Below are 27070 nucleotides of genomic sequence, written 5' to 3'. Positions count from 1 at the left end.
GTTTACATATCCCCATATGCAGTACACGCTGGATATTTGTTAGCACGGCTCTTTTCGTTTAATAAACAGACCACTCCAGTTCCACTGTAGGCGCGCTAACGGCGCTAAAGGAGCTAACTGTTAAACGGTGCCTGGACTTCGGTGCCGCAGCACGTAAACATGACCTTAACATCAAGTCACAGAGCTAACATTAGCTTAATCAGCCGCTTAGCTAACTAGTTACAGCTGCTAAACGGATAAGACAATTGCAATCTAACTTTAGCTTCATTCACTGCTTAGCTAGCCAGTTACAGGAGAAGTGTGAACATAGTAATTCACTTATACATTTACTTCTATTCTATTTTTTTAAACATGACGTCACGGGAGTCTTCTTCCATTCAGTCGTCATGGAAACGCGTCATGCGCTAACGTGCACTAACATACGTTAGCAGCGTTAACCGCCGTAACTTTTAATGAGTTTTAATGCGTTCAAACACTAATGTGTGACTCTCCGTCCCGACAGCCATCTGTAAGCAGGGATGCAGCGTCCAACACGGCACGTGCAGCTCACCGGGAGAATGCAAGTAAGTCTGGTTTATCTGTTTCACTGTGGCTGCTGCAAAGTGTGATTGTGTTTGGTCTGAAGCCTTAATGAGGAAAACACTGACACAACACAGTGATGATGAGAGGGTGAAGGGTGTTGATAACACACCAAGCAGCTCTCACCCCCTCACCCAGCTCCATCCCTCAGCTCCACTCTGATCCCACAGCCATTGTTTTCTGCTTCCTGTTCTAAAGCCGCCTGCACACACACACACACACACACACACACACACACACACACACACACACACACACACACACACACACACACACACACACACACACAGAGAGAGAGAGGCTTGTTTTTAAGGCTTTCTATACCTCCCTCACCCTCCCCCCTCACCCTCACCCTCTCATGTCTGCAGCCCACATCACCTCTTCCTATCCTGGCTCTTGTTATGACTTCATTGTTAAGTGGATTCTTTTCTCGCCTCTGAAACCACTCACTGTGACTTTATATTCAACTCGACTCAGGCTGCTTTCATCAGAATTATACAGTAAAATACATAAAAACGAGATTTTTATACACTATATCAATCAAATATACACAATATTGTGTCACTCAGGCCTCATATTTGCAAAAAAACACAACTTTTCCACATCATTTACTTTTATGTTAAAAAGTCGTCTTCATACTGGAGCGCTGCAGTGTGTATGCCAGGCCTGCGTGTGGCGCTGTGACGTGATGTGCATAAAGGCTACGTTTCAGTCGGTCTAAAAAAAATAAGTTAGCGCTTACGTCACCAACTGAGATTTCTGGGATGTCGTTCGACATTTTCTGGGCGAGACGTCGCCGCACGATTATATCGCTAAAGGGTTAGAGGCGGAGTTTCGAGCTAGCATCGAGGGGGTTAAGTGGGGGGGGAAAAAAAGTTTTTTGTTAACAACAAAAAGTATATTTAATGTGTTTGTGTTGCAAAATGAATCTGTAAAACAACAACAAATAACCTAAAACGTATTGATATTAAGTGGGCGGGGCCACAAGTTTGACACCTCTGGATTAGAGGGTTGGGCCAATATGACATCATCGTTTTTGCCCCGAACAAACTCCTTGGTATAATCCATGTGGATTAAAAAGCTGATTTGAAAAAAAATAAGATTTTCAGATTCTCCCAATTTTGAGCACTGAGGATTAATTCTAATCCAAGCTAGCTTCACAAATCACCATTTTATTCAATCAATCAATCAATCTTTATTTATATAGCCCACAGTTTACAAAACATAGTTTGTCTCACGGGACTTCACAGGGTTGGTAACATCCTCTGTCCTTAGACCTTCGACCAGGGTAAGGAAAAACTACCAGGGAAAAAAAAAAAAAAAAAAAAAAAAAAAAAAACCCTTGTAAAAGGGAAAAAGGGTAGAAACCTTAGGGAGAACCACAGGTGAGGGATCCACTCCCTGGACGGACAGACGTGCAGTAGATGTTACCCAAAACATACAATACACAATGACAAGAATAAAAAGTGAAAAAAAAAAGAAAAAAGTCTTTAAATGCCAGGATCATCTGGATCACTGGGTTTATCACAGCCTGTAGTGAAGACTGTTGTGATCAGAGACTTGAGGATGACGGAGTCTTCTTTCCTGTCCTGACCTCATGTCGTTCACTGGTGTCAGCAGAACTGTAAGAGATTAAAATCAGTTAGAGATGTGCTATATGTAGATTGATGTGCTACATCTCATGGGGGTACATCAGGTAAGTGGTGAGGGATGAAAAATCAAGGACGGGGTAGAGAAAGTGCGGCTCGTGCAAAGTCTGTGTGCTCATTCTAAGTGCATGATGGGAAATTCCCCCAGCAGTCTAAGCCTATGGCAGCATAAGATAGACTATTCTAATCAGGACTACCTGATCTAGCTTCGACTATAGGCTATGTTAAAAAGGTAGGTTTTCAGTCTCACCTTAAAGGCAGAGACCGAGTCAGACTGTCTGACTGAAAGCGGAAGTTGGTTCCACAGGAGAGGAGCCTGGTAGCTAAATGTTCTACCACCGATTCTACTTCTAGTTATTTTAGGAATAACCAGTAGACCTGAGTTCAAGGAGCGCAGCGGTCTATTCGGCTGATATAAAGTGATTAAGTCACAAATGTAAGAAGGTGCCTGATTGTTCAGGGCCTTGTATGTAAGTAAAAGTATTTTAAAATCGATTCTACTTTTCACTGGGAGCCAGTGAAGAGAAGCCAGGACAGGAGTTATATGGTCACGTCGTCTGGTTCGAGTCAGTATCCGTGCTGCTGCGTTCTGGACCAGTTGAAGGCTTCTCAGGGACTTACTAGGACATCCAGACAGTAAGGAGTTACAGTAATCCAGCCTAGAGGTTATAAAGGCGTGGATAAGTTTCTCAGAGTCTTGTCTTGATATAATATTTCTAATTGTCTTGATGTTGCGAAGGTGGAAGAAGGCTGTTCTACATATATGCTTAATATGTTCATCCAGCGATAAATCCTGGTCAAACAGGACTCCTAGGTTCCTTACTGTAGTGCAAGGGACTGGAGTGTTACTGCCTAGGTTTAGAGCTCCAAGTGCTGCTCTTATATCTTTTGGCCCAAGGACCATGACCTCAGTTTTTTCTGTGTTAAGCATCAGAAAATTACGAGTCATCCACGTCTGTATGTCTATGAGACAATCCTGGAGTTTAATAGATGGGTTTGGGTCGTCCGGTCGTGCAGATACATATAGCTGAGTGTCATCTGCATAACAATGAAAATCTATGTTGTGTTTCCTGATAATGTTGCCTAATGGCAGCATGTACAGGGTAAAAAGAATAGGTCCAAGCACAGAACCCTGAGGAACTCCGTAGTTAACCTTAGTGAGTATGGAGGATTCCTCGTTTACACTAACAAACTGAAATCTGTCCGATAAATAGGACTTGAACCAGACAAGTGCCGATCCTCTAATCCCAACGTCTTGTTCTAGTCTATGTAACAGGATCTCATGATCTATAGTATCAAATGCTGCACTGAGATCCAACAGAACCAGTATAGAAGCCAGTCCTTTTTCAGAGGCCATAAGAATATCATCTTTTACTCTAAGTAGTGCAGTCTCTGTACTGTGGTGGGTTCTAAACCCAGACTGGAACTTTTCAAATACATTATTGCTACACAGGTGATTACACAACTGTGTGGCTGCAGCTTTTTCTAAAATCTTTGAAATAAAAGGAAGGTTTGAGATCGGTCTATAGTTACTCAGAATGCTACTGTCGAGAGAAGGCTTTTTAAGTAATGGCTTAATTACTGCCATCTTAAAGGCCTTTGGGACACAGCCGCTCAGTAAAGACATATTTATTTGATCTAGTAAAATATTTCCAACTTGTGGTAGAGCCTCTCTAAGGAGTCTAGCTGGTATAGGGTCCAACTGACATGTAGTTAGTTTAGAGGAGGAGACCAGTGAGGTCAGCTCCCGGAGGCTTATAGGAATAAAATGATTCAATACATGTAAAGCTGGAGCCGCAGTTAAGTCTAGGCTCGCTGTACTAAACTGGTTGGTAATTCTATCTCTGATCGTTTCTATCTTATCGTTAAAAAATGTTATAAAGTCATTACTACTCAGCGATCGAGGGATCGATGGATTGGTTGTATCATGGCTCTCTGTCAGCCTGGCTACAGTGCTGAAAAGGAACCTGGGGTTGCTCTTATTTTTCTCTATTAACTCTGAGTAATAAGAAGTTCTTGCATGTCTAAGAGCTTTTTTATATATATCAAAACTGTTCTTCCACAAGACATAGTGACTGTCATTATGTGTGGAACGCCACGTTCTTTCTAACTTCCGTGTACTGAGCTTTAACGCTCGAGTTTGGGCTGTGTACCATGGGGCAGACTTGTCCCGGGTGATAACCTTTCTCTTAAGAGGAGCAACAGTGTTTAGAACTGTTTGCAAGGTTAAATTTGTGTTATCCACTATTCCATTAAGTTCCGTGGGAGAGATGTTTCTATAGTCATCCTCTGTGATAAAACATGGCTGGAGGGCAGACGAGAGCTGTTCAGTGAATTTTTCAACTGAACTGTCGGATAAACAGCGACTGTAATAATGCTGCTGTTTAGGATCAGTAACATTAGTAAGTACAACCTCGAATGAGATCAGACAATGGTCCGATATCAAAGGATTCTCATCAAATACTACCAAGTTACGTATGTCAATACCATACGTCAAGATAAGGTCAAGTGTGTGTCCATAACGATGTGTTGGTTTGTTAACCTGCTGCTTGAAGCCAATTGATTCAAGCAAAGCTTTAAAAGACGAGCCAAGACTATTATTGGCTACGTCCACATGAATATTAAAATCACCTACTATGATGATTTTATCTGAACAGAGAACTAAATCAGATAAAAAATCTGCAAAATCACTTAAAAAGTCGGAGTAGGAGTTCGGTGGTCGGTATACAACGATAAGCTGGAGTCTGTTATTCTGTTTAATACTTGAGTCTAACAGACTTAGAGTAAGGTGCTCAAATGATTCATAAGTACACGTGGGTCGAGAGGTGAGCGAAAGTATACAGTCAGATATAGCTGCGACCCCTCCACCTCTGCCATTTCCTCTAGGGGTATGAACATTGGTGTGGGAAGGAGGCGTTGCTTCGTTTATAGATACATAATCATTCACTTGAAGCCATGTTTCTGTTAAGCAGAGCAAGTCAAAATCCTGTTCGTGTATCAGTTCATTCACAAGCAACGCTTTTGAGCGGAGAGAACGAATATTTAACAAACCACACTTAAAACTGTTCGTTCTCGGCTCGGAGAATGTCCTTGTGTTTATTCTAACAAGGTTACTATGAATGACTCCTCTCCTGTTTCTCCGTGACTGTCTAATGTATGGAGCCCTAGAGGCAGACACTGTGTTAATCCTAAATCTATGTTCATATATAGCTTTATCTTTATATATAGCATAGTCATTATCTATAGGGGGCGACTGAACGAGTGGGAGCACAGAGAAGCGTGTTAAACTGCAACTCTGTTTCCTGGTCCCGACTGCTTGTTGTCACGTTTTGGTTCTAATAAACGTTGTCATATTTCTGGAAAGGAGGGAAGCTCCATCCAGAGTGGGATGAACACCATCCCGTCTAATAAGACCAGGTTTTCCCCAAAAACTTTGCCAGTTCTGTGTGAAGCCCACGTTATTGTTAGGGCACCACCTTGACAGCCAGCTGTTGAATGATAGCATGCGACTATACATGTCATCACTCGTTCTATTTGGCAGAGGTCCAGAGAAACATACGGTGTCCGACATCGTCTTGGCATATGTACACACCGACTCCACATTAATTTTAGTGACCTCCGACTGGCGAAGCCGAATGTCGTTGCTGCCGACGTAAGCAGCATGTTGTCTCAACATACAGATTTGTTGTAAAAAGACCAGAGGAGGAGGGGCTTAGAGTGAGCTGGGGGAGGGGCTTAGAGTGTGAGGAGGGGCTTTGATTGAGTTCAGATCAGACTTTATTTATAAGACACTGTTCAAATGGAAAAGGCCTCAGGATTAAAGAGAGAGAGGAACACCCTGGAATGTGTCTGGACATGTGATTCTGACACACACACACACACAGTTTCTGTGGTCACATCATAACATTTGACGCAATAAAAAATCACGAGATAAAAAAACAAACAAAACAGAAAGAGAATCCTCATAAAAATAACAAAAAAGAACAAGAGTTTAAACATTTAAAACGGGAAAAAAAACCTTAATCTGATTAAGTGATTATCAAATCAAAAGCTAATTGATTATTTGTCACTGAGTTTTCATCGTCTGATGTTTTTCCCCTGAAGGCGTCGTCGTTTTATCGTCTTTAAAGTTTGTTTTATTTTTCCAAACTCACACTGAAAGTGAAACTTCAGCTAAGACTCATGACCGTGCAAAATAAAAGCAAAATAAAGTGTTATAGTTCACATAGTTCGCACTGATATTGTCATTTAACAACATTTAAATCAAGATTTCTCTTTTATTTTTTGCCAAATTATATCAAAGTTTGTGTTTTTGTAAGTAATAAAACCAGATTTTGACATTTTTTTAATTTTTTTTAAACTTTTTTCTCACATTTTTCAAAATGTTTCTCAAATTTCAACATTTTTCAACAATTTTCTCACAATTTTCAGTTTTTCAACAATTTTCTCTCATTTTTCATTATTTGATTCACATTTATCAACATTTTTCTCACATTTATCTTCATTTCTCACACATTTTTCTTCATTTTTCTCACATTTTTAATCATTTTTCTTCATTTTTCAACAATTTTCTCTCATTTTTCAAAATCTTTCAACAATTTTCTCTAATTTTTCATAATTTGTCTCACATTTTTACATTTTTTCTCACATTTATCTTAATTTCTCTCACATTTTTCTTAATTTTTCAAATTTTTTCAACATTTTTCTCACATTTTTCATAATTTTTCAATATTTTTCTGACATGTTTCATATTTTTCAACATTGTCAGAGTGAAAGTGAAGTGATGAAAGTGATGAAAGTGATGAAAGTGAAGAAAGTGAAGAGTTAAAACAAAAACAGAGATGTAGAAAGTGTGGCAGAGGGAAAAGTAAAGTGTGTGTGTTTGGTGTCTTGTTTCTTACTCACACAGCAGTCACTACCTACGCTCATACACTCGTACACACACTGCACGTGTAGCTAAGCAACAGAGGGGATCTGTCTGTTTGTTTGTTTGTTTGTTTGTTTGTTTGTCCTCTGGATCTGGACTGTAAATAATTCAGCTCACACACACACACACACACAGCCCCGTCCTCTGCTCTGGTTCTGGGTGTGGTTTTGTCTGAGGCGGGGAGGGGGGGTTTGTGGGCACTCTGGGATATTTTCAGCTCCTGTCAGCCCCCGTGGTCCAGTCCACTCCCCCCCCCACACACACACTCCCCCCCCCATCCATTGACAGAACAGCAGTAGCACCGGTGACAGGGTTTGTGGGTAATGCCACCCTTGGCCTGTGGCTCCCCCCCCCCCACCCTGAAAACCATTTCCCTCGCTCTCCCACTCTGCAGCCAGACAGACTGTCCACGCTGCCGCCATCGCCACCGCGGCGGCCGCCCGCCCGCCGCTGCCCCTGCAGGGCTGACAGTGTGCAGGGCAGCGCCGCTGACCACAGCGCCGGACAACACCACAGTCACACACTCAAGTAGTAAACAAACACACACACAGTCAGAGGAACTGGTGCCTTAACCCTGCACTTTCTCACTCTCCCTGCACCAAAGTCCATAGAGTAAACCAGTGATTTTAACATCACAGCACACATGAGTTCACAGGAGTTGTTGATCCACTGCTGCCTCCATCACTAACTTACAATGACTGATTTTGTCGATTCGGCTTCTGAAAATCTTCATTCAGATTCACCTCAGTGACACAAAGTGACCACACGAGGCAGCAGTAGACCAGCAGCTCCTGTGTCCCTGTGAGCTAAAAGCACTGATTTTCTCTGTGGGCTTTGGTGTGGGAGAGTGAGTGGTTTACAAACTTTTTCTTTTCTTTCATGACGAATAAGTCTTGAAGAATTAGACCTTTGTGAACAGTGGGTCGTCTGTTCTGTGAATAATTCAGACGCCTTTAAGCACATTCCACTCTGCTCCACTCGAGTGATGAAACCAAAACTATCTGTGCAAATAAAACTGTTATTTACTGGTTTTTAAATTGCGTCACATTACGACTTTGTTGTCGTCATCGTTTGTTCCGAGTAAACCTCAGTGACGCAAGCTTTTACGTTTCTGCACCAAAGCCCAGAGAGAAAATCAGCTCCACAGGGACACAGGAGCTGCTGGTCTACTGCTGCCTCGTGTGGTCCCTTTGTGTCACTGAGGTTAATCTGAATGAAGGTTTTTAAAAGCAGAATTATAAAAATAAGACATTAGATCTCATTGATGGAGGCAGCAGTGGATCAACAACTCCTGTGAACTCCTGTGTGCTGTGATGTTAGAATCACTGGTTTACTCTATGGACTTTGGTGTGGGAGAGTGAGTGGTTTACAAACTTCAGTTTACACAAGGAAAAGTCTGTGTAACAGTGAAGATAAAGACATGAACATGTTCTTAGGACATCAGAGACTTAAGTTGACATGTATTTATTTGGATAAATCAGTGTTTTTTTGTGTAAAACTGAAGTTTATAAACCACTCACTCTCCCACACCAAAGCCCATAGAGAAAACCAGTGATTTTAACATCACAGCACACAGGAGTTCACAGGAGTTGTTGATCCACTGCTGCCTCCATCACTAACTTACAATGACTGATTTTGTCAATTCGGCTTTTTAAAGCCTTAATTCTGATTAAAATCAGTGACACAATGTGACCACACGAGGCAGCAGTAGAGCAGCAGCTCCTGTGTCCCTGTGAGCTAAAATCACTGTTTTTCTCTATGGTGTTTGGTGTGGGAGAGTGAGTGGTTTACAAACTTGAGTTTCCTGTTGGAAAACGTTGTTTAACAATGAGATGAAGTCACAGTTAGATTTATTAAAATTTTAACAGTGACTAAAGTGTGTTTTTTCTTTCAAAGTCTTGATAAATCCAGCAGTGATGAGAGCGTTAGCCGCCGCCGCCGTCGCTCGTGTGATCGCTGAGCGGCAGCAGCTGTCGGTGTTTGACAGTCGGCCGACGCTGAGCCTCAGACACATTTTGTTGTTTGGATCCAAAAACAGTCTGAGGTCGAGCCTCGACGGTCTGTGACACGCCACAGTCACTGCACCACACGCCACTATATCACTGCTGAGGGCACCGCTGTTTGGTCGGCGTCCATTTTGAAGTGTTTGTGAGGCGCGGTGGGGGGGCAGGGGGGCAGGGAGGCAGGCAGGGAGGGTGGGGGTGCTGCACCCTAAAATAGCCCCCCGACAGAGAAATGACAGGACAGGTGGAGCAAGGTTAGCGCTGGCCTTGGAATAACAGAGTGCTGCCATAAACCAACAGATTAGCTAACCCTGCGCTGGCCTCCTCCCCCTCTGAGACCACGCAGCCTCGCTCCACAAACTACACCGTTAGTCATTCCAAGTCTGACCTCGAGCGAGCGCACGACACAGGAAGAGGGCACACACACACACACGCACACACACGCACACACACGACACGAGAAGAAACTCAGCTGCAAAAATACAACAAGGTTTTGTCTTAAATCTCAAATGTGATGGTTTGACATGAGATGAATCAATAATCCAAAACAAAATCATCACTTACGACCCTAATGTCACACATTCATGTTGTTTTTACTCTAATTTGACCATTTTCTCTTTCATTTTTATCGTCTCTAAAGCCGTTTCCTGCCGTTTTTCCTTCACATTCAGGTTTTTTAAATCACATAATTTCTGCTAAATCTATAATCTGAAACATTTTTCTAGTCTGCGATGTCTCGAGAACGTGTTCACGTCTTTATGTTGCTGTTAGCAACAGGAAAGTGAAGTTATCTTCTCCTCACACCAAACTCCATAGAGAAAATCAGTGATTTTAGCTCACAGGGACACAGGAGCTGCTGGTCTACTGCTGCCTCGTGTGGTCACTTTGTGTCACTGATGTTAATCTGAACGAGGAATTTTAAAAGCCGAATTGACAAAATAAGACATTTGAAGTTAGTGATGGAGGCAGCAGTGGATCAACAACTCCTGTGAACTGTGGCGTTCATGTGATGGTAAAATTGATGATTTTCTCTATGGGGTTTGGTGTGGGAGAGTGAGTGGTTTACAAACTTCAGTTTCCTGTTGAAAAGTGTGTCTTAACAGTGAAGATAAAGACTGGAACATTCTAATATATTGTAGACTTAACTTTTAGTTCATGCTTAAGAGAAAGAAAAAAAAACTTTATTGAAAACAAGGGACTCAAACAGGGAAACACGGCAACGGTTGTTTGCAGGACGAGTCACGGCAACGGCTCGGAAAATATAGAACAAAACACGATAAACTTGGAGCTCGGAGCAACGTACAGTAATAGAACACACACACACACACACACACACACACACACACACACACACTCAGGAATGTCCTCTGGCAGCTGCAGTGAAGCCATCATTCATGCGTCTGAAGACGTTAGTGTTGTGACACAGTATCTGCAGCTCTGACGCTTCCTGCTCATGTGTCGTCTCGACTCTTTTCCTTCTTTTATCCCCGAGTTTGTTATTAAACGTTTCCTCCGTTTGTGGTGATGTTTTTTTTCTGCCACCTGCGGCGCCCCCTGTGACGCGGGAGGACATTGAACCTGACATGAAGCGCTCCTGTGTGAAAGTATTAGATGATGTTTGTCATCGGCGTCCTTCGCTATCACAGGGTTTTTATGGTTCCCTCTCTGCTGCTCTGACGCTGCCTCAGGCTGCAGCTCTGCAGCTCTGCAGCACGACTGTCAGGGAGTCTGTGAAATACGAGGCATTTGTTTTACCGACAAATCCACGCGCGGCTTCTGTTGCACCCGCTGAACCCCCGATCTGTGTGTTTTTGAGCGTCAGAGGTGGCACGAGCATCCCGAAATACAACACGCCGGGGAACTAAAAAAGGAACAAAGGAAGGAAATGGAAACGGGGGGCAGAGGCAAGGAAGGAAGTATAGGAGGGTAAAAGAGGGAACTAAGAGTGAAAAAATAGAAATTGAATCAGGTTTGTCACTTAAGAAAATACTCCTGCTCAAGTCTATTACATCACAAGAACTTAATTTCACTGTTAAACTGAGGTTTTTAAGAGTTACTAAACCACTCACTTTCCTCACACCAAACCCCATTGAGAAAATCATCGATTTTAAAATCACATAAACGCCACAGCACACAGGAGTTGTTGATCCACTGCTGCTTCACCGCTAAGTTAGAATGTGTTATTGTCGTCTCTTCGGCTGAAAAAAAATCACTGATTTTCTCTATTGGCTTTGGTGTGGGAGAGTGAGTGGTTTACAAACTTTAGTTTCCTGTTGGAAAAGTCTGTGTAACAGTGAAGATAAAGATGTTCTTAGGACATCAGAGACGTGTATTTATTTGGATAAATCTGTGTTTTCTTGTGTAAAATTGATGTTGGTTAGCAGCTCACTCTCCCACACCAAAGCCCATAGAGAAAATCAGTGATTTTAACAGCACAGCACACAGGAGTTCACAGGAGTTGTTGATCCACTGCTGCCTCCATCACTGAGTCCAAATGTCTTATTTTGTCAATTCGGCTTTTGAAATCCTTTGTTCAGATTTAATTCAGTGACACAAAGTGACCACACGAGGCAGCAGTGGACAGGCGGCTCCTGTGTCCCTGTGAGCTTAAATATGTGATTTTTTCAATGGAGTTTGGTGCAAAAAAAACAGGTTTTGTAGCCAAAATGTCGATCTTACAACTCAGTTACCTGTATATAAAATAATAATGTGTCACAACATCATACACTCACAATTCAAAAAACAATCCTATATAAAATCCCTTGAGGTAAAAGCAATAAGAAAGACAGGAAACGGGGCGGAGCAGAGACGTAAACCAGGGATAATGAAAGAAATCCACCACTTTTATTCCTCCCTGGTGAACAGTAAATGTCCCTGTTAGACTATAAAACCTAACCCACTGTGTGTGTGTGTGTGTTGCAGGTGTAACTACGGCTGGCAGGGAGCGTTCTGTGACGAGTGTCTTCCTTATCCAGGCTGTGTTCACGGCACCTGCTCTGAGCCGTGGCAGTGTTCCTGTGAGAAGAACTGGGGAGGCCTGCTCTGTGACAAAGGTCTGACAACATCACCATCACATTATTACAATGGGATTAGATTATAAACCTCATGATGGAGGCATGACATTCCAGATTCTCTCTGGCTTTTTATTTTTAGTTTACACTTCCTGAATGTGGTTTTTCCCAGTTTTTATGATGATTTAGTTCTTCATATAACAGGAAACAAATATTATTATAACATTAAAACATTAAAAATCAGGGGACGGAGATGGAAACATGATTTTGCTTCAGTGTGGAGATGATCTGGAACCACTTTGGGTCTCAAAATAAAGCACATTTTTTAATAGAATCTTCAAAATAAAAGTCAGCCACCAACACATGGAGAGTCACTGGCCCAGTGTGGTCCACGTCTCAGGAGGACAATGTGATTGGTCAACATGTTGGGAAACGTAGGAATTACTGTTTGCCGTAAATATATTTTCTCATTGTGTTCCATGTCGACCACAGGCAGACGTTTTTTTTAGCCTGTGACAACAAGTCATAGTAGACTGTTGTTGTTAAAACTGTGCAATCATGAGCAGGAAAAGGCTTTTTTTATATTAGTTGAATTGTTTGTATCATGTTTTTATATAGTTGTCATTTCTTTATATACTGTAGTTTGTATTCTACCTGCCTGCCTTCTCATCTACATATCTTACCTAGTACTTACTACCTACCTAGTTAGCTAGCTAGCTACCTGCCTACTTATCTACTACTTAATACCTCCCGACCTAGCTAGCTACCTGCCTACTTATCTTCTACTTAATACCTACCTATCTAGCTAGCTACAGCTACCTGCCGACTTAACTACTACCTACCTACTTATCTACTACTTAATACCTACCTACCTAGCTAGCTACAGCTACCTGCCTACTTATCTACTACTTAATACCTCCCTACCTAGCTAGCTACATGCCTACTTATCTTCTACTTAATACCTACCTATCTAGCTAGCTACAGCTACCTGCCGACTTAACTACTACCTACCTACTTATCTACTACTTAATACCTACCTACCTAGCTAGCTACAGCTACCTGCCGACTTAACTACTACCTAACTACTTATCTACTACTTAAAATCTACCTACCTAGCTAGCTACCTGCCGAATTATTTAGTACATACTACCTATTTACTTAGCTAGCTACAGCTACCTGCCGACTTAACTACTACCTAACTACTTATCTACTACTTAAAACCTACCTACCTAGCTAGCTACCTGCCGACTTAACTACTACCTACCTACTTATCTTCTACTTAATACCTACCTACCTAGCTAGCTACAGCTACCTGCCGACTAAACTACTACCTAACTACTTATCTACTACTTAAAACCTATCTACCTAGCTATCTACCTGCCAACTTATTTACTACTTACTACCTACCTAGCTAGCTAGCTACCTGCCGACTTATCTAGTACATACTACCTATCTACTTAGCTACTACTTAATACCTACCTACAGCAGCTTTAAATGACAGTGTATGTTTGTTTGTGTGTGTGTGTGTGTGTGTGTTGTTGTAGATCTGAACTATTGTGGCACAAACCGTCCATGTAAGAACGGAGGCACCTGCATGAACACGGAGCCGGACGAGTACAACTGTGCGTGTCCTGACGGATACTCGGGCAAGAACTGTGAGATCGGTGAGTCTGTGGACGAAAGGGTTAAAATGTGCCGACGCGTGAGCTAAGCTAACGTTTGTCTCCTTGTTTCCCGTCTGCAGCTGAACATGCCTGCGTCTCTAACCCGTGTGCTAACGGAGGGACGTGTCACGAAGTCCCGTCAGGCTTTGAGTGTCACTGTCCCGCCGGCTGGTCTGGACCCACGTGTGCTAAAGGTCTGTCGTTGCTAACGATAAACAGCTAGCATTAGCTTTTTAATTAGTTTTTTGGGGTTAGTTTAACAGAATTCAACATCAAATGTGACGTAAAGCAACGTTTATTTTGCTTCTACTGGAGTTAGCGTGTTAACAAGCTAGCTCTAGCTTAGCCGAGTGTATTTGGCAGGTGCAAGATTCAAAAAGGTCATAATTATAAGTACAGCATCGCTGTCTGGTTGTGTTTTATCGATGGATGATTTCCAGACTTAACAAAATCTGTATTGATGTATTTTAGCTAACACTTTCAATCGTCTGTCGTGTTTTTTTTTTTTAACATCGTTTGTGTTTTGTGTTTCAGACACGGACGAATGCGCCTCCGGTCCGTGTGCTCAGGGCGGGACCTGCATCGACATGGAGAACGAATTCAAGTGTCTCTGTCCTCCGACGTGGACGGGGAAGACCTGCCAGATCGGTACGTCTGTAATGCTAATCCATCGCTAACAAAATTAACTGAATAATAACGTTGTGAGTGTATGTTCGTCTAAAATCGAAAATCTTTGCTGGTATTTTGGATAATTTTCAGTGAATTTTTCATCAAATATTTGGAATACTTTGTTTATTTAGTACTGGAAGGGTTCTGCAAATCAAATTTGAGACCTTCTTCAAGCTCGAAATGCAATGCTACTTGTGCTACTATAAGTGTTTCAAAGATATAGAGGAAAATGTGTTCCCAAATTATCAGTAAATCTCTTGTTTTGACCGTTTTTGGACGAGTTTTATATGCAAACAAAAAGAAATTAACCAGTTAGCATTGAATGAGGTCTCTTATTAGCATGAATTTATGTTATTTTGGATAAATCCCACTGCGTTTTTATCAAATATTGAGAAATTACCTTGTTCATTTTATTTAGAAAGGGTTCTCCCAATCGATCTTAAGAACTTTTGAGGGGAAAAAGTCACAACTAAGTGGTGGACGTCCAGTTTGGACTTATGAAAACCACTGTGTGTTGATGTTCTTGCCTGAAAAACACGTGTTAGCATGTGTTAGCGGTGGTTGCGTGTGTGCTACGGAAGCCTCACTGGCCATTTCTTAAATATGGTTGCATGTTTTGGTGTAGCGGTGGCAGTTTTTGCAGCCTCTTTTTCAAACTCACCGCAGAGTTACGTACGCTGGTTTGTTTACCGTGTTTAACCCGCCGCTCTCCTGCAGGTGGTTTCACTAATTCCAAATGTGTGTGTGTGTGTGTGTGTGTGTGTGTGTGTGTGTGTACGCATGCACAACGTTAATATTCGCCGCCGGTTTCATCTGCAACTCGATCCAGGTGATTTGAGTAAAGACTAAAAATAACTTCCCGCTCGGCAACTGCTGCCGGCCTTGGGACCACATTTACTCGGCCTGGGGGGGCGGCGGGCGGAGGGCGTTTGGGGGGGGTGGGGTTTATGTTCGGCTCCAGACTGGGGCGTGACTGACAGAGTGGGGGGGTGGGGGTGTGTTTGCACGCTACAGTAGCAGCGCGGAGTTAGCCAGGAAACATTTTATAAGCTGTAAACATGTGTGCAGTTACAGATTGAGTGGATGAATACCTGAGGGAGTGAGATGATGAGGAGGGCGGGGTTTTTGGGAAAGGTTTTTTTTTTTTGGGGGGGGGGGGTGTTTAATTTCATCAGGCCAACAGGTGCCGCTCACCTCCTGGGAGTCGTATTAATGCACTGTGTGGGTTTATAGTGAGGAGGGCGTGGCCAGCGCTGCCTCTGAAACTGACCACTTGGAATGCCGCAGGTTTGGCCTTTGGGGAATGCAATCGAGAGACGTTAACCCCCCCAGGGGAGGGGGGCGGGGGGGGTACGCGGGGGTAAAGAGGGGGGGAGGATAGAGCAGAGCAGCGCGGCGATGGAGGAAATCAAACCCTCTCAAACGTGAACTCCGACCTGCAAATGTTCTGGCAATTGTCCGCGTTTGAAAAAGAGCCGTTAGAGTCATCAGAGTCGCCGACGCCACGGAAAACTGCTCGCGAAACTGAATCCGATCGCATTCACAGACGTTACTGTAGATCTGAGCGTCAGAGACGCTGGGGAATAAAGATCTGCTCCACATTAAGACCAAATATCACCAAAGACGACGTTTTAATTTGTACAAATGAGGCAAAGAGAAGGAATTACAGTTCATTTTCTGTCAAAACGCTTTGTTTTGGTCAAATATTTCTCTTTAAGTTAAGAGTTATGTGTTTGTGTTTATGTTAACGATCAAATAAAGTTGTAATTCATTGATTATATTAGGTGTTACAGATGTGGCTGTAAACCAGTCACTAATTTAACATCTTTAAATTAAACAGTGTCTCCGTGAAGAACATCTGGGAAACACAGGACGTCTAAACCAGCGTTTGTCCTTTAATTTAGTTGAAAAATCCTTAAATTAAATGACATTAAAATACTTTAATTTAAGCTCTCGTGTTTGCAGTAGAACATAGAGAAATTCACGTTTTTCATGTTCCATCATTGTTTTAAATATAACGCAGCAAATAACACTTCCCAAAGCTCTGGGTCGGGGACCCACACATGGTTCACTGAAGATTTATTTTCGGGGTCCCCAAACAAATCTGCAATTTTTTGTGTTTATTATTGGGTTTTTACAAATATTGGGTTCCTTGAATGTAGAAAGTTGGGGAAACGTTGATGTAGAAGGTCCAGGAAAAATGACGTGGACGAGAATCAAGAGATACAACTTTCTGAGATAATTGACTAACATTACAGCATTAAGATGTTTTATTTTGGACTCCTAAATGATAATAACAAACCTGTAAATGTTAAACTGTGTAGATCAGGGTTCTCAGACTCACTGAGTGTCCAGTCAAGTCAAAAAAAGTCCAACTTTTGGAGAAAATTTATTAGAAATTTACTATTTCACGTAATTTCAGAATAAAAGTGTTAAAAGAAATAAGGGTTCCAAAAGGGTTCTTCTACAAGGGCTGAGGTTCTACCTGAAACCATTTGCTTCTGGGAAGTGATTTTAAAGGGTTCTCTGGATCAAAATGGTTCTTACTGGAACCATTAGTGTTACCAAGAACCCTTGAAAAAAAAGCCTTTCTTTGGGAAAAGGGTTTTTCAGATAGGTAGAACCTCAGCCCTTGTAGAAGAACCCTTTTGGAACCCTTATTTCAAAGAGTGCAGTATAAAGGACACTGATATACACTCTTAGAAATAAGGGTTCTTCTGCAAGGGCTGAGGTTCTACCTGGAACCATTTGCTTCTGAAAAACCCTTTCCCCAAAGAAAGGGTTTTTTCAAGGGTTCTTGGTAACACTAATGGTTCCAGTAAGAACCATTTTGATCCAGAGAACCCTCTAAAACTAAAAAAATAAAGGCTTTTAAAAGGGGTTCCTGGTGGAACCCTCCAGAAGGGTTCCAGGTGGTGCCAAAAAGGGTTCTCCTATGAAGAACCATATATGTTTCTACTTAGTACTTTTATTTCTATAATGTTATCATATTGATGATGATGCAAAGATTTAGATTTGTGACTAAATCAGTGGTTGATGGTGATTGGGCGGTTTTAGCTCTTAGTGCAGCAGGTGGATGAAGAGCTGCAGGATCTTTGGTTTGGTGAAGGTTCTCCTGAGCGCTCACTCGTCCTCTCTCTTGACTTTTGCAGACGTGTCTGAGTGCTCGGGGATCAAGCCTTGCCTCAATGCTTACTCTTGCAAAAACTTGATTGGTGGATATCACTGTGCCTGCTTTCGTGGATGGGTGGGCAAGAACTGTGACATCAGTTAGTATCAGTCCGGCTAATCTATGTTCGACTTCTTCTCAGCCTCTTCTTTCCTCGAGCCAGAGCTTCTGTCCACTCACTGCTGCAGCTCAGTCTCTTTGAACACAAAGGTTTCCGTCGTTTGAAGGTTTGAAGGAGTTCCACAAGAAGGTTCTCGCTTCACAAAAAAGAACGACTACGCTTTTCCATCGTACAGTTCAAGCACTTCGACTCAGTTTGGGATCAGTCGCGTCGTTGTCCATGAGTTCGTAGCTTGATTTGGATCTAACTGAATCATTAGAATCAGTTCATCAACTCTTCTGTGACCGTTCTTCTCATTATCGTAACTCCTAGACCGTTATATCGAGTGATATCTAGAAAATGTGGAGGATACAGCAGTAGAGCACTTTAATTGCACCTCCTTAGACAGTGTTGGTCATTACGGTAGAACCTCAGGACTTCAGGGAACGACCATCGTCCAATCACAGACTGAAACACCACTGAACGTTATCGTGATCAGGATTGATCGTCGGCTTTCAGCAGTTCTGTCTCTAAAGACTCTCTCAGTCTTCTGTTAAATATTAGCATTTTAGACGTTTTCTTTGCTAAATCTTGGACATTAACGTTAATGTTTGTTAATGTAATCGTTAATGTCTTTTTACGCCGTTGTTCAGTTTGATTCTTGTGTCTGACGTCGCGCTCACTCTCTGACCAATCAGTGGCCGTCACATTTTAGTATCAGCTCAGCTCATTTTGAACCTCGTCAGAGCAGGAACTAAACAGAAAAACCCACAGATACCAGGTTCTATCACTGATGGAAAAGCAACAAATACTGAGTCGAGTCGATCCGTGCTGGAACTGTGTCGTGGAAAAGCGCTGCAACCTTTAACCTTTTGAGTTGAGCTGCTGTTAGTGGACGAAAAGCTTCTCCAGGAGGCTTCACATCTCTTCCCTCTCCTCTCAGACTTCTTCGATGACTCGCTGAAGCTGCCAAACCTTCTCTAACTCTTCAAATCTCCAGGATTAAAACGTCTCTTTGCTGTCGATGTAGTTCTTTCTTCTGTCTTAGTTTTGGTCGCACGTCGTTCTCTCGGCTCTGAATCTCCTCCTGTTTTCCTTGTTCTCGGCATGAACGCTGGCTTTGACGCATGGTCCGCAGCTAACCTCTAACCGCTAACGTGGTCCACTTTGCCCCCGGACTGTGATTTAATCTGTGTGATTGATTCTTTCTCATCAGACGTGAACAGCTGCCACGGACAGTGTCAGAACGGAGGAACCTGCAAGGTGAGAGTCACAGAGGTCTTTATGGGTTTGAATATTAATATTATATATAGGATGACGCGTGGATATCGATGTATTGATCTGATTCTGGTGAATTTTACTGGGTTGGATATTGGGAAAAAAGCAAAAATACTAATAGGAACTAGAAAAAATGGTTAAATGAATCAAAAGTGAGGTGTTGTTAAGAGTGGGGATGAACCTCTACAATAGACAAAGACAACGACTATCATAACAAGGAACTTGTGACCGGATAGCGGCAGTATTGGACCGATATCGGTAGATCGGTATCGTAATTGGACAGGAAATTGAGCCCTAGCTCGTAAAGAGATTACTAGATTACCAAAACTCTGTTATTACTCATTTAAGAGGATATAGATATTGATATTTAAGAGGTGCTGACATTTCGCTGACGTCCGACTTAGTGGATATTGATATATTGATCAGATTCTGGTGAATTTGACTGGATTAGATATCGGGGAAAATAGCAAAAATACAATTTTGTACGATCCATAAACTCAAAAGTGAGATGTTGTTAAGAGTGAGTATGAACCTCTACAATAGTCAAAGACAATGACTATCATAACAAGGAACTCGTGACCAGACAACGGCAGTATTGGACCGATATTGGTAGATCAGTATCGTAATTGGACAGGAAATTAGCCCTAGCTAATTTAGTAAAGCTAGTAAAGACATTACTAGATTACCAAATCTCTGTTATTACTCATTTAAAAAGATATAGATATTGATATTTAAGAGGCTCTGACTCTTGACGTTTGGCTGACTTCCTGTCAGGACGTGCCCAGAGGTTACCAGTGCGTTTGCCAGCCGGGTTTCGTGGGCCGACACTGCGAGCTCCAGAGGAACCGCTGCTCCAGCAGCCCGTGTCGGAACGGCGGCCGCTGCCACGTCCTGCTGGACGCCTTTATGTGCGAATGTCCTCAGGGCTTCACCGGCGCCACCTGTGAGGTGAGGATGAGATCCAGCCAGAGAGGTCATCGATCGTCGACTGTGTGTGTTTGTGTTTGTGTTAAAACTGTATTCGTCTGTCTTTGTGGTGAAGGTGCAGAACGACCCGTGCAGCCCTAACCCGTGTCACAACAAGGCTCAGTGCCACGGCCTGACGGGCGACTTCTACTGCGGCTGCACGGACGACTACGAGGGCAAAACCTGCTCAGAGCTCAAAGATCACTGCAAGACCAATCAGTGTGAAGGTGAACATTTAGAAACAATTCTGTCTTCATCCGTGAGCATTTTTCACCTTCGTCCAGTTCAGATTTTTCCATCTAACGCAAGGTTACATGACCCGTAATTTACGAGTTTAGTAAAGGTAGAAAGTAGTAGTTAGCGGCGTCAGCGTTAGCGCACATTAACGCATGACAACTCACTGGAAAAAGACGCGCGTGACGTCATGTTTACGTGACTCCCGGTTGTTAAAATGAGTCTCTAAAGTTACGCTAAACTTTAAAAACAGACACATGCGCAGTACACAGGTATGCTAGTTATTTGTTAGCGCTGCTCTTTTCCTTTAGTAAACCGATCGCTTCAGTTCCACTAACCCTAACCCGCTAACGCAGCTAATGGAGCTTATGGACCTAACTGTATTTTTGTCTAATTTAGGCTTTCTAAGTATTCAAAGATGTATTTTTGGGTGTACCCACGTTTGTGGGAGGTGGGAGGAGCCTCTCATCTCTGTGTACGTCTGTATTTGCTGCGTAAGAGTCACCAACGCTTAAAACTTCAAAAAGATTTAGAAAAATCACAGCATGTTTGCAGAAAACTGTGGACATTTTACAGCCCGTGTGAATGAAGTGTTCACTTTTGCAGATGACACTGTCATTTATATGCGAGTCGTCCAATAATTGATTAAAGATAAAAAAAAATTATATGTTTTGGGTTGAAATCAAGTATTTAAAGTTGCCGTCAGTGATCTAACCTTCTGTACATCGTCACGTTTCTTTCTGCACATACGCAGTACACAGGTACGCTGGTTATTTGTTAGCGCTGCTCTTTTCCGTCAGTAAACCGACTGCTCCAGTTCCACTGTAGGCGGCGCTAACCCTAACCTGCTAACGGAGCTAATGCAGCTAACGGAGCTAACTGGTAAACGGTGCCTGAACTCTGGCTGTAGCTTGTTGTCTACGTTGCTAAGATTAAAAATCTGTTTTGCATGTTTTTAAACAATATTTTGTTTAAATGTTATTGATTGCGGAAGTTCCAACTTAACTTTGCTTAACTCGCACCTTTTGTGGTCATTTAGCTTGCGTTGGAAGAAACTTGTTTGAATTACTCATTTGGAAGCTTCTGCTAATGATCTTTTTTCCTCCTCCTCGTTCTTTCTAAAAATGGACCTGTAAAAAAGTGATTGACAGTTGCACGGTGGCCGTGGCAACCAACGACACCCAACAACCGCGGGTGCGGCACATCTCGTCCAACGTGTGCGGTCCCCACGGTCGCTGCATCAGTTTGCCCGCGGGCAACTTCAGCTGCTCCTGTGAGCCTGGATTCACTGGCACCTACTGCCACGAGAGTGAGTCATTATTAGCTTCTCACACACACACACACACACACACACACACACACACACACACACACACACAGAGACTATATTTATCATCAGTTACCAACCCTGGGAACCACATGGTTCTTACGGTAATACAGACTCACGAGTCATTCCTGTCTTAATTTAGTTTACAGTGAAGTGAGAACAAACACAAAGACGAGGACACGAGCACGACCACAGTAATTGGAGGATAAAAAAAAAAACAACCCTGAAATGTTCACATCAGATTATTAACTTAACTTACTCTGTCTTAAATGTCAAGATTCTACAAAACTGAGCTACATGTTAGCTTAATTATCGCTTTCTGTTGATTCTCTACGTTAAAAAGTCAAAATAAATGTGTGTAAATATCCGTCCTGATGTGTTTCCGCAGACATCAATGACTGCACGTCGTCCCCGTGTAAGAACGGAGGAACCTGCATCGACGGGATCAACACCTTCCAGTGTTTCTGTCCGGACGGCTGGGAGGGCGGACTGTGCGACGTCGGTGAGTGTTCCACGTTCTTTTGGGGAGGGGGAGGAGCCTCACGTCTCTATGTATGTCTGTATTTGCTGCGTAAGAGTCAACAACCCTCAAAACCTCAAAAACATTTTGAAAAATCACATTTTACAGCCTGTGTGAATGTGTGCACTTTTGCAGATGACACTGTCGTTTATATGTGAGTCGTCCAATACTTGTTTAAAGATAAAAAGTATATGTTTTGGGTTGAAATCAAGTATTTAAAGTTGCTGTCAGTGAACTCATGAGCAGAGATGACTTTTTTAGACAAAATCTCGGTCCAAAATACTGTAATTTTTGCCTAATTTAGGCTTTCTAAGCATTCAAAGATGTATTTTTTGGGGGTGGGAGGAGCCTCTCATCTGTATGTATGTATGTATTTGCTGTGTAAGAGTCACCAACACTCAAAACTTCAAAAAGATTTCAAAAAATCAGAGCATGTTTGGAGAAAACTGTGGACATTTTACAGCCCGTGTGAATGAAGTGTGCACTTTTGCAGATGACACTGTTATTTATATGCGAGTTGTCCAATAATTGTTTAAAGATAAAAAAAAAGGTTGAAATCAAGTATTTAAAGTTGAACTCAAGTTAATGTTTAACATTTTCACTTGACCTCATGAGCAGAAATGACTTTTTCAGACAAAAAAACATGGTATTTTCGACCCAGAATTTGTCTAATTTAGGATTTCTAAGCATTCAAAGATGTATTTTTATGCAAGAGTTAATATCTCAGTAAACTGACTCAGTTCTGACTTCACAGATGTGAACGAGTGCAACAGGAATCCGTGTCAGAACGGCGGCCGCTGCGTCGACCTGCTCAACGACTTCTACTGCAACTGCGTGGACAACTGGAAAGGAAAGACCTGCAACTCACGTAGGTTTTTAAAAGACTGTGAACACATGTCTGTATTATGTGGACGTCCTGACGTGTCCTGAATGTGTCCTGAATGCGTCCTCGTGTCCAAATTAGCGATTTTACGCTACTGTATTTGCAGCTAACACTTATGTGTTCATGTCACGGCAGCGTGAGTAGAGTTTGAACTTAGACACATCTGTACAGTCAGATTTGTTCTATTCTGTCAAGCAAGATTGTTTTTTTTAAGTTTTTTTAAACAAGCGAGTGAATCCAGAGCCAGGTGTAATCATTTTAATGGCAGGTGCTTCAAGCTGTCCTCGTATGATGGGATTACTGAGGGCAGGTGTTAGAACCAGGTGTTAGAACCAGGTGTTAGAACCAGGTCTGAGACAATTAAACGTACAGCCGTCGGCTTTTGTTCGTTCACTTTTATTCATCATGAAAACGTGTAGAAACATCGGCCTCTGACTTAATCTCTTAATTTCTTTGGATGAGAATCAACAATTTCACACTTAATTGACTCAAAATTAGTTCTGTCAAAGTCTGATCTTCTGCTCTGGATTTTCATATTAAAAGCCCTGGATGCATGACAGCGCAGTGGTGAAGTTTCTCCAGGTATTTTGGTTTTTACACGTCCAGGTTTGAAGCCTCTTCTTCCTCCTCAGAGCCACGTTTCACGCCGTCGTAGCGAGAACAGTGGCGTCTTTATACGAGCGCGGTGTGTGTGTGTGTGTGTGTGTCTTTATTTTGTGTCGAACAAGAGACGGCGAGAGCAGAGGCTTTGAGAATGAAATGAGTCGCAACACGGTGTTGTTTAGTTTGGCACCAGAGGAGGAAATTAGCGTCCAGCTGATGCTGTGATGTCTTCATCATCATCAGTGGCTTCTTTGTCTTGGTTTCTCTTCGACATGTCGGGTCTTTTCTCTCTCGTTTGTTAACATCAAATCTTTCTCTCTTTCATATTTGTTTTGCGTTTCGCTGCACGCGGGTGCAGGCGAGAGCCAGTGCGACTCCACCACCTGCAGCAACGGCGGCACGTGTTACGACCACGGCGACTCCTTCCTGTGCAGCTGCCCCTCGGGCTGGGGGGGCAGCACCTGCAACACGGGTAATAAAAACAAAGATAAAGATAAAACCGCCCTGTTACGACATGTTGTCGCCGAACGGATGATTAAAAATAGCGATATTTGTTGCTGTGTGTGTTTTCCCGCAGCCATGAACAGCTCGTGCGACTCCGGTCCGTGTCAGAACGGCGGGACGTGCGTCGGCGGCGGCGGCGACGCCTTCACGTGCATCTGCAGAGACGGATGGGAGGGAAACACCTGTGCACAGAGTACGAATCATGTCTCATTATTGTGTCGTACATGTTTATTTTTACACTCTTAACAGGCTTTCAAGGTGCTTACATTTCAAAATAAGAGCTCTCTGTGCGTGCATGCATTTGCTGTCAGAGTCGCCAACCCTCAAAACTTCAAAAAGATTTTAAAAAATCAGAGCATGTTTGGAGAAAACTGTGGAAACTTTACAGTCCGTTTGAATGAAGTCTGCACTTTCGCAGATGACACTGTCATTTATATGCGAGTCGTCCAGTAATTGTTTAAAGAAAACAACTATGTTTTGGGTTGAAATCAAGTATTTAAAGTAGAAATCAAGTTGATGTCTAACATTTTCACTTGACCTCATGAGCAGAAATTACTTATTTTAGACTAATTCTGGTTCCAAAAAGCCATTTTCTTTTGTCTAATTAAGGATTTCTAAGCATTCAGAGTTAATATCTCAGTATCTCAGATGGGAGGGAGTATGAACCTGTGTCTTTATTGTGTCATACATGTTTATTTTTACACTCTTTACAGGCTTTCAATGTGCTTACATTTCAAAATAAGAGCTCAGCTGCTGCCTTACAAACTCAAATGAGCAATTTCTAGTTAAATGTCCTAATTTAATACTGTTTTTAAACACAGATTCTAGTTGCCTTAATGTCATTGAATCATCTTAAACAGCTACAAATCCAGATAAATTCCCTCCGTTAATCTGTGGATTATTCATCAAAACTTTATTTATTTAACGTCAAAATCCGGGATAAATGAGTTAAATAAGTCGTGTTGACTTCAGAATGAGTCAAAACGATGACCCTCATCATGTCAGTGTTATATTTTACAGTGTGAGAATTAAAATAAAGTGAAGTTTCAGTGTAAATAAATCAGATTTGTTGTCACTAATCAATCTAATTTCTCTCTCTCTCTTGCAGATGTCGACGACTGTAATCCACATCCCTGGTAAGATTAAGATTAAGATTAAACTTCTCTTCGTATTTGTCCTCCAAACTTTGTAGAAATGCATTTTTCTTCGGGCAGGAATGGTTATTTTTAAATATATTTTAGTCGACAAAACTTTTTAATCACTTTCTTTCTCATGATTCTAATCTAAAAAAGAGAGTTCCACTGTTACGTAAATTCCGCCTCCGTCTCTCTTTGCTCCTCCACGATCGTTATTTTTAGGAAACGCAAAGAAATCAGGAAATATTCACATTTGAGAAGCTGGAAAATGACAAAACTCATCCTAAAATAGTTGATTATTGATTGTTGATGTGGAGGAAAACGTAGGAAAGGAAGGAGGAGGTTTTTTGTGGATCAGAGAAGAGAATCTGGACAAAGACCTCCACCTTCCTCATCCTCCTCATCCTCCTCACAATGACTGACAGGTGGATTAGTGGTGTGTGTGTGTGTGTGTGGTGGGGGGCGGGGCTCAGTATGTGGTCAGCAGCAGATTTACATATGAAGTGTGGACATTGATCCAGGATCAGCTTCAGGCTGATGTCTCTCCACAGGACACAGAGTTTGTGTCTCTCTGTGGAGACGCAGACGCAACTAATGAGCTTTTTCATTAGCAATTAAACTCAACCTTAACTTAAACTAAAGGACGGTAACAATGATTAATCCATTACTTAATTATTTGCAGCCTTAAACTGTCTTATTTCCAAAAATGTGCTGATAAAGACATATTACACTAATACTGTAGTAATATCCAGATAGTGAGCATTTATTTTTAAAGATATAATAGTTTTTGTGTTAGAAATACACGTAAAGTTGTATTATTAAATATTTATTAAAACTTTAGTGTTAATTATTTTGGTTCCTGTTGCATGTTCTATGTTTGTGGAGGTTTCCCCCCCCCCAAATAAATCAGAGAATCATGAAGTTATTTAGCAGAATTTGTAACTGTAGAGTTAAAAAAAACCTATTTTAAAGTTAAATTAAAACAAAATAAGGACAATTTAAATCAAAATAAAGACTTAAATGAATATATTTTAAGTTCTTTGCAGAGAAATTCAAACTAAAGTGTATTTTTGTTATGTCATCAAGCAAAGATTTCCATCAAAGGAAACTGAGGACTGTTTATTTTCAAAATAAAAGACTCTAAATCAGAAACGGATTGAAATTTGAACAGGAAATAATAATTGAATCCGTCAAAATGAGCAAATCTGGCAAATAAATGTGTTTAAATGTGAGTGAAAACACCTGCAAACTCACAAAAAAGATTTATTCCTCAACAAAAATGAAGCAACAATAAATAAATAATTCATATAAATGTGTAAATTAACGTCTTTTCTCTCTCTCTCCGTTTCCTCCGCAGCTACAACGGCGGCGTCTGCGTTGACGGCGTGAACTGGTTCCGTTGTGAATGCGCTCCTGGATTCGCCGGACCGGACTGTCGCATCAGTGAGTGTGTCCTGGGAACCAGGGTGGGGGGTCAGCTGTGTCGGAGAGGGGGGGGCGGGGTCAGAGGTCAAAGGCCGCGGCAGAGGGAGGCGTGAGGCGATTGTTTGTGGGCGACAGATTAGGAAGCCTTTTAGGAACCCGGACTTAACCTTTGACCTCTGCGATGAGCCGAGGTCAGAGCAGAGGCCTCGTCTGACGGCTCGGTGTTCGCTCTCCCGCGGCGTCGCACAGAAAAGACTTTTCACCGACATAGAGTCAGAAATCTAAAGGAATTCCATCAGTAAACTCTGCAGAGAGATGACGTCAAACAGCTACTGAATCTGCAATATTTGACCACTTTATCGCCTCAAAACTGACGTCTGTAAACCACTCTCCCACACCAAAGCCCATAGAGAAAACCAGTGA

The 27070-nt window shown here is 42.1% G+C and overlaps 1 protein-coding gene across 1 annotated transcript in view; it reads left to right on the top strand.

Annotated features, from left to right (window-relative positions):
- LOC310929337 (protein jagged-2-like) overlaps positions 1 to 27070 on the top strand; it is a gene marked incomplete at its 5' end in the record, with an annotated part of 61884 nt that overhangs the window by 25331 nt on the left and 9483 nt on the right. The window contains 16 exons of the mRNA XM_083892059.1: positions 503 to 563; positions 12081 to 12211; positions 13714 to 13833; positions 13914 to 14027; positions 14368 to 14481; positions 17655 to 17771; positions 18988 to 19034; positions 19824 to 19997; positions 20092 to 20242; positions 21391 to 21558; positions 21965 to 22078; positions 22851 to 22964; positions 23941 to 24054; positions 24160 to 24279; positions 25195 to 25222; positions 26580 to 26665. Coding sequence (XP_083748185.1) covers positions 503 to 563; positions 12081 to 12211; positions 13714 to 13833; positions 13914 to 14027; positions 14368 to 14481; positions 17655 to 17771; positions 18988 to 19034; positions 19824 to 19997; positions 20092 to 20242; positions 21391 to 21558; positions 21965 to 22078; positions 22851 to 22964; positions 23941 to 24054; positions 24160 to 24279; positions 25195 to 25222; positions 26580 to 26665 — 1773 coding nt within the window. The remainder of the gene's footprint in view (positions 1 to 502; positions 564 to 12080; positions 12212 to 13713; positions 13834 to 13913; positions 14028 to 14367; positions 14482 to 17654; positions 17772 to 18987; positions 19035 to 19823; positions 19998 to 20091; positions 20243 to 21390; positions 21559 to 21964; positions 22079 to 22850; positions 22965 to 23940; positions 24055 to 24159; positions 24280 to 25194; positions 25223 to 26579; positions 26666 to 27070) is intronic.

The sequence above is a fragment of the Microchirus variegatus genome (genome assembly GCF_963457635.1).
Source record: "Microchirus variegatus genome assembly, chromosome: 7".
In the NCBI taxonomy this organism is placed as follows: Eukaryota; Metazoa; Chordata; class Actinopteri; order Pleuronectiformes; family Soleidae; genus Microchirus; species Microchirus variegatus.
The sequence above is the reverse complement of the archived record's forward strand: the minus strand, read 5'-3'. Positions and strand labels throughout refer to the sequence as shown.